The sequence below is a fragment of the Neoarius graeffei genome, chromosome 17, assembly GCF_027579695.1.
Source record: "Neoarius graeffei isolate fNeoGra1 chromosome 17, fNeoGra1.pri, whole genome shotgun sequence".
In the NCBI taxonomy this organism is placed as follows: domain Eukaryota; kingdom Metazoa; phylum Chordata; class Actinopteri; order Siluriformes; family Ariidae; genus Neoarius; species Neoarius graeffei.
This window is the reverse complement of record NC_083585.1, coordinates 19233060-19246671: the sequence shown is the minus strand read 5'-3', so window position 1 is coordinate 19246671 and position 13612 is coordinate 19233060. Positions and strand designations below refer to the sequence as shown.

The 13612-nt window shown below is 41.8% G+C and overlaps 2 protein-coding genes across 2 annotated transcripts; both read right to left on the bottom strand.

Annotated features, from left to right (window-relative positions):
- Window positions 1–6515: 6515 nt before the first annotated feature.
- Window positions 6516–7520, bottom strand: LOC132901118 (odorant receptor 131-2-like). Its single transcript, XM_060943477.1, has one exon. The coding sequence runs from the start codon at window positions 7518–7520 to the stop codon at window positions 6516–6518; it is 1005 nt and encodes a 334-aa protein (XP_060799460.1).
- Window positions 7521–10964: 3444 nt separating this feature from the next.
- Window positions 10965–13102, bottom strand: LOC132901116 (odorant receptor 131-2-like). The gene is made up of 2 exons (XM_060943476.1): window positions 12186–13102; window positions 10965–11007 (listed from the first exon to the last, which is right to left on the bottom strand). The coding sequence occupies exons 1-2, from the start codon at window positions 13100–13102 to the stop codon at window positions 10965–10967; spliced, it is 960 nt and encodes a 319-aa protein (XP_060799459.1).
- Window positions 13103–13612: the final 510 nt, after the last annotated feature.

The following is a 13612-nucleotide window of genomic DNA, read 5'->3' as shown; positions in this document are numbered from 1 at the left end:
ACACAGGGCACCAGGATGGATCAGGCAGGTTCGAGGAGCAGAAGAGGTCAGCATCTCGATCCCAGGACCGAAATGTAACTCAGAGGGACAGATTTGGGGGTGGGGGAGAAGAGAGAAAAAACACAGGTTGTTAGGTATGCCCAATGTCACCTGAATAAGTAGGAACAGTTTACATATTGCACGGAGTACAAGCAGGGACTCCAGCAAGTAACTATGACCGCATAACTAAAAGGGGAGAGCCAGAAGGTAACACAGGCATGAGGGAGCCCCAGGACATAAAGCAGCCAGCCACTACACCGTCAACAAACTCGAGTGAGCAAGTGAGTGGAAACTGACAGCATCCGTACATCCCAGTTTACCAAAACACTCCATGTCTGAGGACCCTCCAGATCTACACCTTCACCTTATAAACACCATTAACAAAAGGCTTGACTAAACAGATATGTTTTCAGCCTTGACTTAAACACTGAGACTGTGTCTGATTCCCGAACACTACTTGGAAGGCTGTTCCATAACTGTGGGGCTTTGTAAGAAAAGGCTCTGCCCCCTGATGTAGCCTTCACTATACGAGGTACCAGCAGATAGCCTGCACCTTTTGATCTAAGTAGGCATGGCGGGTCTTTGAGGAGCAGAAGTTCACTCAGGTACTGTTGTGCGTGACCATTCAGTGCTTTAAAGGTCAATAGTAGAATTTTATAATCAATATGAAATTTGATTGAGAGCCAATGCAGTATGGATAAGCTAGGGGTGATGTGGGGCGTCATGGCTCGGGTGGATGGTGTGCCGTGCTGTGGGTCCAGGGACCCGGGTTTGACCCCGACCTGGGGTCGTTTCCCGATCCCTCCCCATCTCTCTCTCCTGTTCGTTTCCTGTCTCTGTCCTGTCCAATGGAGGTGAAAAAAGCCCCCCCAAAAAATCTTTAAGATAGGGGTGATGTGGTCATATTTTCTAGTAAGGACTCTTGCTGCTGCATTTTGAACTAACTGGAGCTTATTTATGCACTTATTGGAACATCCAGAGAGTAAAGCTGAGGCATTACAATAATCCAACCTGGAGGTAAAGAAAGCATGAACTAGTTTTTCCGCATCATGTAGTGACATTAAATTTCTTATCTTAGCAATATTTCTGAGATGAAAGAAAGCTATCCGAGTAATGTTATCAATGTGAGATTTGAATGAAAGACTGGGGTCAATAATCACTCCGAGGTCTTTGACTGCTGCACGCGAAGACACAGAAAGGTCATTCAGAGTTACTGTGTAATCAGAAAACTTACTTCTAGCTGCATGTGGTCCTAATACAATACTTCAGTCTTGTCAGAGTTAAGCAGAAGGAAGTTAATAAGCATCCAGTGTCTAATGTCCTTTAGACATTCCTCAATTTTATTAAGCTGGTGTCTCTCATCAGGTTTTGCAGACACATACAACTGTGTGTCATCAGCATAACAGTGGAAACTAATACAATGTTTACAAATAATATCACCCAGAGGTAACATATATAAAGAAAAAAGCAGTGGACAAAATGTGTGGTGCATTATAAAGTGCAAAAAAGGACAATGAAGACCCCAGACTGTTGTACTATTAAGGCTGTATATCAAGCAAGAATGTGAAAGAATTTTGTGGCAGTGGGGGCATGGCCGAGCATCGGTTTGTGAATGGAGAGCGGAGTCAGGGAAGGTGAGTGGCCAAATTGCTACACCTGTTGTCAATTAATGTGTGTCTGCATGTCTCTTGCAGTGACGGCACTGTATAAAAGGAGTAGGAGAGCAGAGGAGTGGTGGATTGGGACCAGAACACAACAGTGTGTGCGTATGTCTGTGTGTGCATGTGACTGTCCCAGTTGGGAAAGTGTTGTGCTGAAAAGCATAATAAAGTGCATCTAAACGCTAACAACTGCCTGCTGTACTTCTGTCTTCTACCCACATCTGGGCAGCTTCCACAGTAGTGCTGAAACCTGGGAGTGCAATAGGGAGCCCCTCCATGGAGTCCTCACCCTTCAAAGACCTCTTTCATGCCCTCGCCATGGTACAGCAGAACCAGCATTAAGCACTGATCGCCCTCCGAAAGGATCAGGAACAATGCTTCAAAGCTTTGAGGCTGGCCCAACAAGAAGCCCGCCAGGCGTTCCGGCACCTGCTCGCGTCAGCGGGGTCCCTGACCGCCACTGCAGCGGACCCTTCCCACCTCACCCTAACAATGATGGGTCTGCACAACAATCCAGAAGCCTTCCTCGCACTCTTTTTAAGCAAGTAGCCGAGTTGTGGGGTTGGCTGGGCGAGCAGCGCGCAGCACACCTGCTTCCCCTTCTGACCATCGAGGCACAGCTCGCCCCACTGCAGCTCCCCGCCAACAGCCGGCTTGTGCACATGGACTTAGAGAACCGTTCTCCAACATGTTGGCTGCTCCCCGGAACAGCTTCCATGCACTGTGCTTGGAGGAGGTTGTCTGGCTGTTCACGTTTGGCCAACAACTCCGGGACGCCTGCCGGTGGTGGCTGAGGGCAGACGACTGTGATGCGTAATTATATGGGTGTAAGCCTCGTGGAATTTTGGACATGCTACGTGAAAATTGGGATGAGGGACCTTCGCCTAGTAATAACAAAATTCAATACGTTCTCGACCTGAGGGCAAAACTCCACACACTCACTCACTTAACCCAGGAGAATTTGTGGCAGGCACAAGAACATCAAGTCCGACTGTATGACAGGGGCACGCGCCTTAGAGCGTTCACGCCGGGAGACAAAGTGCTTGTATTATTGCCCACGTTGAGCTCCAAATTAATCGACTCCGGTCCATTGTGGAGACCACCTCTCACTGGCCCAACTCACAGAGGTGGCCCAGTTGCAGAAGGAATTTTCCGATGTGTTTTCACCCCTGCCCAGCCGTACCCACCTCATAGAACACCATATTGAGATGCCCCCGGGGGTGGTAGTGCACAACCACCCTTGCCTGCCCAAACACACAAAAAAAGGTGGTCTGGGATGAACTCAAGGCCATGCTCAAAATGGGCATAATCGAGGAGTCCCACAGTGACTGGAATAGCCTGGTGGTCCTGGTGCCCAAGACCGATGGGTCGGGCCGGTTCTGTGTGGACTATAGAAAGGTCAATGGGGTATCTAAATTTGACACATACCCAATGCCTCGCATTGATCAGCTGCTCGATCGATTAGGCACTGTTTGTTTTTACTCGACACTGGATTTAACAATGGGATATTGGCAGATCCCCTTGACTCCTCTATCCTGAGAGAAAATGGCCTTTTCCACACTGTTTGGGTTACACCAATTCATCACACTTCCTTTTGGGTTGTTTGGTGCTCCTGTGACATTCCAGCGGCTCATGGACAGGGTTCTCTGACCTCATGCTGCCTACGCGGCTGCATACCTAGACGATATCATCATCTGTAGCAGTGATTGGCTGTGGCAACGAGAACACCTTAGGGTCATCCTAAAGTTGCTGAAGCATGCGGGTCTCACAGCTAACCCTAAAAAGTGTGCAATTGGGTGGGTGGAAGTACGGTATCTGGGTTTCCACTTGGGTCATGGCCAGGTGCACCCCCAAATTAACAAGACTGATTGCGGCCTGCCCGAGGCCCAAGACCAAAAAGGGGGTGAGACAGTTCCTGGGGCTGGCTGGCTACTATCGTAGGTTCATACCTAATAATTCGGACGTCATCAGCCCGCTGACTGATCTCACGAAAAAGGGAGCACCAGGTCCGGTCCAGTGGACGGAGCAATGCCAACAGGCTTTCTCTAGGGTAAAGGCTGCACTGTGTGGGGGGCCACTTTTACACTCCCCTGACTTTTCTCTCCCCGTTATTTTACAGACAGACATGACAGGGGGCTGGGGGCCATTCTGTCCCAGAAGGTGGAGGGGGAGGAATGTCCTGTGCTGTACATTAGCCGGAAGTTGTCAATGAGTGAAAGAAAGTACAGCATGATAGAGAAAGAGTGCCTGGCTATCAAGTGGGCAGTCCTCGCACTTCAGTACTACCAAGTGGGATGCCATTTCACCCTCTGTTCGGACCACGCACCCCTACAGTGGTTCCATTGCATGCAGGCGACCAATCCGCGGATCACCCGTTGGTATCTTGCCCTCCAGCTGTTCAAATTTGAGGTGGTCCACAGGCTAGGGGCACAGATGGTGGTGGTGGACTTCCTGTCCTGTCAGGGGGGGAGTCCGGTGCAGGCTGAACGGCTCCCCGGCCTGAATCGGGTGGTGGGGGTATGTTGCAGTGGGGGCGTGGCCGAGCTTCGGTTTGTGAATGGAGGGCAGAGTCAGGGAAAGTGAGTGGCCAAATTGCTACACCTGTTGTCAATTCATGTGTGTCTGTGTGTCTCTTGCAGTGATGGTGCTGAATAAAAGGAGTAGGAGAGTAAAGGAGTGGGGGACTGGGACTAGAACATGGAGGTGTGTCCGTGTGTCACTGTGTGCATGTGACTGTCCCTGTAGGGAAAGTGTTGTGCTGAAAAGCATAAAAAGTGTATCTAAACACTAACAACAGCCTGCCGTACTTCTGTACTCCACCCACATCTGGGCAGCTTCCACAAATTTCATGTTCAAAACTTCAGCATCAAGTGACCCAAAAAAGAATGGCAGCTGGGGTTAAGTGCATGGCAAGGCTGGTTTGACACAGTAGGGTTGAAGTCATGGAAAGCTAGAAAAAAAGGCTTTCATCAATGAGAAGCAAAGAGCCTGGCTAAGGTTTACTAACGACCATAAGGATTGGATCGTTGAAGACTGGAGGAAGGTTATCTTCTCTGATGAGTCCAATTGTCAGCTTTTCCCATCACCTGGTCATCTAATGGTTAGAGGGAGACCTTGAGAGTCCTACAAGCCACAGTGTCTCACACCCATTGTGAAATTTGTTGGAGGGTCAGTGATCTGGGGGTGTTTCAGCAAGGCTGGAATGGGGCAGATTTTTTTTTTTGTTTGTGAAGGACACATGAATGAAGCCATGTACAAGTTTATCCTGGAAGAAAACTTGCTTCATTCTGCTCTGGCAGTGTTCCCTAACTCTGAGAATTGGGTTTTCCAGCAGGACAATGCTCCATGCCCCACAGCCAGGTCAGTCAAGTTGTGAATGGTGGACCACAAGATCAAGACCCTGTCATGCCCAGCCCAATCTCTAGATCTGAACACCATTGAAAAACTCTGGAATGTGATGAAGAGGAAGATGGATGGTCACAAGCTACCAAGCAAAGCTGAGCTGATTGAATTTTTGTGCCAGGAGTGGCATAAAAGTCACCCAAGAGCAATGTGAAAGCCTGGTGGAGAGCATACCAAGACACATGAAAGCTGTGATTAAATGTCAGGGTTCTTCCACCAAATATTGATTTCTGAACTCATGCTAAGTTCAAAGTATTGTGTTGTTTAAAATTGAAAATGATTTTGATTTCTATGCATTACTCAAGGTCTGAAAACACTTAATCGTTTTCGTTATTTTGACCAGTTTTCATTTTCTGCCACTAAATGCTGTGACAATTTTTTATATGGAGTTTGGAGGAAACATTGTAAGTTCAAGGTAATTTTTTTTAAAAAAAGTTCATGTTCTTCAAACATCGTCATCATGGCCAAACCTAATCCAGGATTGAGGCAAGCCATGTTTGGTTGTCTCTGCTAGAATTGCAGCAGTAGGGTGGACAGTTCCTTTCTGCATCCCCACACAGACACAAGGAGAACATGCAAACTCCACCCAGAAAGAACCCTGTCAACCACTGGGCTCGAACCCAGAACCTTCTCACTGTGAAGCAACAGTGCTAACGATTGCACCACGGCTCCTCAAACACAACTATAAATAGTAAAACAAGAGAAACAGATAATTTTGCAGCGGTCTTTTAATTTTTTCCAGAGCTGCCGTTTGAAAAGGATTTGCAAATTACTGCAGTCTGTTTTAATTTACATTTTACCAAGAATCCCAACTTTTTTTGTAATTGAGGTTGTATCTGGCATCATCCATAACCAGCATTTGACATATTAGGAAGGACTGACAATAATTTGATTCTCTTATAAATTAAGTATTTGCTATGTGAATAGCAAAATTAGTATCTGATTTTTGTGTGTTTCCATTTTAAAGCATGGTACATCTATTTCTACATAAATTTTGTATGAACAACAAGGACACACAACACACAGACTGTTAAATAAAAAAAATATAATGTGACAACATTGTATACCCCATAAAATGGATACTTTTTAGACACTGTCAGCTAAAAGTTGTTGTTGGTGTGTGTGTGTGTGTGTGTGTGTGTGTGTGTGTGTGTGTGTGTGTGTGTGTGTTGACAGTAACAGTGAAATGACATTTGATATTCAACATTCAAACCATAACACATTTCAACAATAAGCCTTGATCAAAATGTATTTAAGACAATTCTGCCTCAGGGGCATATATTTTTCCACATTTTTTGTTGTATAAATAAATTCCAATATATTCAACTCACCAAAGGTTGATAGAGAATTTTAGCACAGTCATTAAGGCATCTGTTTTCATCAAACAATCTAAAAATCACATACAGTAATCACTTATTTAATTATGTCCTGTTTTGTATTTAAATTGATCTTATTTTCAATTTTTTTAACTTTAAGCAATGTTGGGAAAATGCAATCAGTGCCACACATAGCATAATGTCTTAAAGCATGAAAAAAAATTTCATCTCTGAGACCATAAATCAATGGACTGAGACAACGTGGTACAATTATAAAAGCTATAAACATGGAATATCTTATTTTCCGCAACATCATTGCTTCAACCCCCCAATATGCCATTTCTATATATGGGTTTAAAAACTGCACTATGCACAGAAGCAACTGAAATGCATGAAGCAGCACAGTCCTGAGACTCTTACTGGTTGATTTCTTTTTCTCAGAGGAAGCAGCTCTAGCTGCAATCATTATCTTGATGTAGGTGAAGACAGTGATAATGATTAAAAAAAGGAAAAGGATAATAAAAATGATGGCACGTCCGTGTGCCTGCCATGATTCACCTAAAATTAGCTCCACAGTGCACACTGCATAGGAGTACTGAGCAGCAGGTGGAACTACTGCCCAATATCCTATGAAATTGAACAATGGAATTATAGAACTGAGAGTCCATATGATAAAACCCCCATATAATCTGGTCCTGCTTGTGGAGATGACAGCGTGTCTCAAAGGCATGCATATAGCCACATAGCGTTCCAGACACATTGCCACCAAAGTCAGTGGTGTACAGCAGGTCAGAAAAGCCAAAACTGTACAAATGATACTGCAAGGAATTATGTGCATGGCATACTGAAAGGAAGTTCCAACTGAAAGCAAGTCACTTAACAGCATAAAAGCAGAGTCCACAAATAGGGTTTGTACAAACAAAATGTATCGCGTTTCTTCCCTAAAAACCTCCTTTTTAAAAAATGTGTATATCATCAAGCAGTTTATACAGAGGAAAACCCCAACCAGGACCTGCAACAAGAATAGTCTTTCATTCAATGAGCTTGAAAAATTAAATAACAAATTATTGCTTGAGTTAATGTTTGCTCCTGCGCTTTGCATGTCTGTAAAATAAAGACCTCTAAGGAAAAGACACTGTACAACATTAAAAATATACTTATATGTATAGGAGGGAATAAACAGGCTACTGGAGGACATAAATTGTTCCAGTGTGTGCAAGGGAACATGATCTGGGGAATGTTTTTCGGGGATTTATACTTTTCAACTGCTCGTGGTGGTGTGGTGAGTGGGAGGGGAGTGGGTGTAACAGTAGTTTACTATGCTCAGAGAACGACCAGTATTGGTTCTGGTAGTCGTCATGTTTAATGATGTTCTTTTGATGCAGAGCTTTTCTTTGTACTCTTAATGCAATTTTTCTTCCCAACAAAGTTAACATCTCAATTTCAACATATGAATAATACCAGTACTTACTGAATGTTTCAATATGTAATGGTAGTCTTTCAGTCATGCATTTACAAACAGCAGACCTTCCCAAAACAAATCATAAATGAGGTAATGAAGCTTTTTTTTATTTTTCCATTTTCTTCCATTTTCTCACTAGTCTTGTACGTTAAGATGATAATTTATATAAAGATGCAAACAGGATTAGTATTTGTACATATTAAATCTTTACCTCCACCAACTTTCTTGGATGAGGTTATGTTTCCACTCCCGTTTTTTACCTCTGCCAACTTTGTTTTTACCTCTGTTTGTTTGTTCCCAACATAACTCAAAAAAGTAGTGAAAGGATTTTGATGAACTTTGAAGAAATGCAGCCCATGGGCCAAGGATCAATTGATTAGATATTGATGCAAATCCAGATATGTATGTGGATTCAGGATAAAGCTATGCATGCAGATCCAGAATTTATTTTGTCTGTTCCTGACATAACACAAAAAGTAGTGAATGGATTTTTATGAACTTTTGAGGAAAGGTGGGCCATGGTCCAAGGAATGATTAAATTTTGATGCAAATCCAGATACTGTATGTATGTGGAGCCAGGACCAAGATAGGTACTGTATGCAGATCCAGGAGTTTTTTTTTTTTTGTGGTTATTCTAAAATGTACTAGCTCAACAGACATGCACTCTACCACCAAGTGCCTTTCTAGTTCAAAATATAATGGTCATCATTCAGTCATACATTTACAAACAGTAGACCTTTTTGAAACAAATCATAACTTTAGGTAATCAGGCTTTATTCACATTTCCATTTAGTAATTTTTTTTCCATTTTCTTTTTATTCTTGTATGTTAAGGTAGTAAGTTACATAAAGATACAAACACTAGGATCAGAACAGTTTATTTCAGGGAATATGATCCTTAAAATAACTGAGAGGCAATAGGACCTGAGATATTGTTACCTTAAATTTGAGCTGTTGCCTTCCATACATAGGTATAGCAGCCATTTTATTCTAGTGTCTGTGTTGTAATTCCAATACAAGCACATCTCATTTGACTGAATGAGGTACTGATTAGGTGATCACCTGAACCAAATCTTATTTAAAGAGGAAAAGTATAAAAACCACTGCTGTGGTCATTACTATCCTCTTGCAATAGTAGCAGTTTGATGGCAAAATCAGTGCTAGTAGTACCTCAAACTTGGAATACAAAAATATTTATTCATCATGCCAAAAGAGTTAAAAAGAAAAGTATTGAGTGAGAAAAAGAAGCACTCAATTCTGGCTTTACTGGCAGGAGGATACAGTGAGTGTTAGGTTGCTTCCATCCTCAATTTCAAAGACAGCAGTTCATAAGAACAAGGTCAAGCAGCAGACATTGAGGACAACAAAGTTACAGACTGGCAGAAGGCGAAAATGACACCCCACTGACCAGGATAATCAACTCCTTTGAATGGCACTCAACAACTGTCAGATGACATCAAGTGACCCAAAAAAAAAATGTCAGCTGGGGTTAAGTGCATGGCAAGGTTGGTTTGACACAGTAGGGTTGAAGTCATGGAAAGCTAGAAAAAAAGCCTTTCATCAATGAGAAGCAAAGAGCCTGGCTAAGGTTTACTAATGACCATAAGGATTGGATCGTTGAAGACTGGAGGAAGGTTATCTTCTCTGATAAGTCCTGTTGTCAGCTTTTCCCATCACCTGGTCATCTAATGGTTAGACGGAGGCCTGGAGAGTCCTACAAGCCACAGTGAGTGCGTTTACATGCACATAGAGAAAATCGAATTTCTGCCGTTGCTCGACTGAAATCGAAGTTCTAAATGGCATGGAAACACCTTAGCTAGGCTGAAATCGAACCGAACTTGATTTCTCGTAATCGAGCTACACGACCTAGATTATGCGATTTTTGCCGAGCTACTTAGTGCATGTAAACCCTATCGAGCTACGTAGTCCAGCTACTTACTTCAGCACTGCCCCTTCCGGAAGTGACGAGTGATAAGACCACAAGCGGGAAACACAACAGCCCCGGTTGAAAAAAAAAAAAAAAAACCAGCCTCGGTCGGCATGACACTTCACCTTAGCCGCCCACTTTATTAGGAACACTTCTGTTCGTACATACAAACTACAAACACTCTTCTTAGAGTTTAGAGTTTATTTTATTTTTAAAAGGGACAATGTACAAATTAAACATTATCCTTGTGGCAAGGACAGATGTCTGTACCAGGTTATAGCAGTACATGCTAATTTCTGCCTGTAGTCCCTTGGCAGGTGGATGTAATAAAAAGATAAATAAAATGTACAGGAAATGTCATCAAATCTGTCATTAGAGCAATTTGTAGTGATTTAGACCAGTAAAATTTCTTGTGAACACGGAACTGATAACTTTGTTTATACTCTTGAATAGCTCTTCTTCATGACGACAACCGGAAGTGTACCAACACGATGGGGCGTGTAGCACCACCTGTGGCTCGAGTGCACAATGTACCTCACACAATAGCTCGATTTTCTTGTGTGCATGTTGGATTGGATTTCTCTGGCACCCCTGCTGGGACCCTTTGCTTGATTACTGACAGCAGCTCGATTTGGATGTGCATGTAAACGTACTGAGTGTCTCACACCCATTGTAAAATTTGGTGAAGGGTCAGTGATCTGGGGGTGTTTGAGCAAGGCTGGAATGGGCAGAGTTTTTTTTTTTTTTGTGAAGGACACATGAATCAAGCCATGTACAATTTTATCCTGGAAGAAAACTTGCTTCCTTCTGCTCTGGCAGTGTTTCCTAACTCTGAGAATTGGGTTTTCCAGCAGGACAATGCTCCATGCCACACAGTCAGGTCAGTCAAGTTGTGAATGGAGGGCCACAAGATCAAGACCCTGTCATGCCCAGCCCAATCTCTAGATCTGAACATCATTGAAAAACTCTGGAATGTGATGAAGAGGAAGATGGATGGTCAAAAGTCACCAAGCAAAGCTTAGCTGATTGAATTTTTGTGCCAGGAGTGGCATAAAAGTCACCCAAGAGCAATGTGAAAGCCTGGTGGAGAGCATACCAAGACGCATGAAAGCTGTGATTAAATGTCAGGGTTCTTCCACCAAATATTGATTTCTGAACTCATGCTAAGTTCAAAGTATTGTGTTGTTTAAAATTGAATATGATTTTGATTTCTATGCATTACTCAAGGTCTGAAAACACTTAATCATTTTTGTTATTTTGACCAGTTTTCATTTTCTGCCACTAAATACTGTAGGTGACAATATTTTTATATAGAGTTTGGAGGAAACATTGTAAGTTCAAGGAAATTTTTTTTAAGAAGTCCATGTTCTTCAAACATCGTCATCATGGCCAAACCTAATCCAGGATGGAGGCAAGCCATGTTTGGTTGGCTTTGCCAGAATTGCAGACAGTTCGTTTCTGCATCCCCACACAGACACAAAGAGAACATGCAAATTCCACTCAGAAAGAACCCTGTCAACCACTGGGATCGAACCCAGAACCTTCTCGCTGTGAAGCAACAGTGCTAACAACTGCACCACGGCTCCTCAAACACATATCTGTAAATAGTAAAACAAGAGAAACTGATAATTTTGCAGCTGTCTTCTAATTTTTTCCAGAGCTGCCGTTTGAAAAGGATTTGCAAATTATTGCATTCTGTTTTGATTTACATTTTACCAAGAATCCCAACTTTTTTTGCATTTGAGGTTGTATCTGGCGTCATCCATAACCAGCATTTGACATATTAGGATGGACTGACAATAATTTGATTCTTTTATAAATTAAGTATTTGCTATGTGAATAGCAAAATTAGTATCTGATTTTTGTGAATTTCTATTTTAAAGCATGGTACATCTATTTCTACATAAATTTTGTACAAACAACAAGGACACACAACACACAGACTGTTAAATAAAAAAAAAATAATGAGACATCATTGTGTACCCCATACAATGGATACTTTTTAGACACTGTCAGCTAATAGTTGTTGTTGTTGGTGTGTGTGTGTGTTTGACAGTAACAGTGAAATGACATTTGATACTCAACATTCAAACCATAACACATTTCAACAATACGCCTTGATCAAAATGTATTTAAGACAATTCAGCCTCAGGGGCATATATTTTTCCACATTTTTTGTTGTATAAGCAAATTCCAAAATATTCAATTCACCAAAAGTTGTTAGAAAATTTTAGCACAGTCATTAAAGCATCTGTTTTCATCAAGCAATCTAAAAATCACATAAAATAATCACTTATTAGTTATGTCCTGCATTGTATTTAAATTGGTCTTATTTTCAATTTTTTGACTTCAAGCAATGTTGGGAAATGGCAATCAGTGCCACACATAGCATAATGTCTTAAAGCATGAAAAAAATGTTCATCTCTGAGACCATAAATCAATGGGCTGAGACAACGTGATGCAATCACAAAAGCTATAAACATGGAATATCGTATTTTCCGGAACATTATTTCTTCAACCCTCCAATATGCCATTTCAATATATGGGTTTAAAAACTGCATTATGCACAGAAACAACTGAAATGCATGAAGCAGCACAGTCCTGAGACTCTTACTGGTTGATTTCTTTTTCTCAGAGGAAGCAGCTCTAGCTGCAATCATTATCTTGATGTAGGTGAAGACAATGATAATGATTAAAAAAAGGAAAAAGATAATAAAAATGATGGCACGTCCGTGTGCCTGCCATGATTCACCTAAAATTAGCTCCACAGTGCACACTGTATAGGAGTACTGAGCAGCAGGTGGGACTACTGCCCAATATCCTATGAAATTGAACAATGGAATTATAGAACTGACAGTCCATATGATAAAACCCCCATATAATCTGGTCCTGCTTGTGGAGATGACAGCATGTCTCAAAGGCATGCATATAGCCACATAGCGTTCCAGACACATTGCCACCAAAGTCAGTGGTGTACAGCAGATCAGAAAAACCGAAACTGTACAAATGATACTGCAAGGAATTATGTGCATGGCATACTGAAAAAAAGTTCCAACTGAAAGCAAGTCACTTAACAGCATAAGAGCAGAGTCCACAAATAGGGTTTGTACAAACAAAATGTATCGCGTTTCTTCCCTAAAAACCTCCTTTTTAAAAAATGTGTATATCATCAAGCAGTTTATATAGAGGAAAACCCCAACCAGGACCTGCAACAACAATAGTCTTTCAGTCATTGAGCTTGAAAAATTAAATAACAAATTATTGCTTGAGTTACTGTTTGCTCCTGCACTTTGCATGTCTGTAGAATAAAGACCTCTAAGTAAAAGACACTGTACAACACCAAAAATATACTTATGTGTATAGGAGGGAATAAACAGGCTGCTGGAGGACATAAATTGTTCCAGTGTGTGCAAAGCAATATGATATGGGGAATGTTTGCTTTTCAGGGATTTATACTTTTCACGTGGTGGTGGTGTGGTGAGTGGGAGGGGAGTGGGTCTAACAGTAGTTCACTATGCTCAGAGAATGACCAGTATTGGTGCTGTTAGTAGTAATATTTAATTATATCCTTTTGATGCAGAGCTTTTCTTTGTACTCTTAATGCAATTTTTCTTCCCAACAAAGTTAACATCTCAATTTCAACATATGAATAATACCAGTACTTACTGAATGTTTCAATATGTAATGTGAGCCATTCAGTCATGCATTTACAAACAGGAGACCTTTTGGAAACAAATCATAACTGAGGTAATCAAGCTTTTTTCATTTTTCCATTTTGTATTTTTCCCCATTTTCTCACTAGTCTT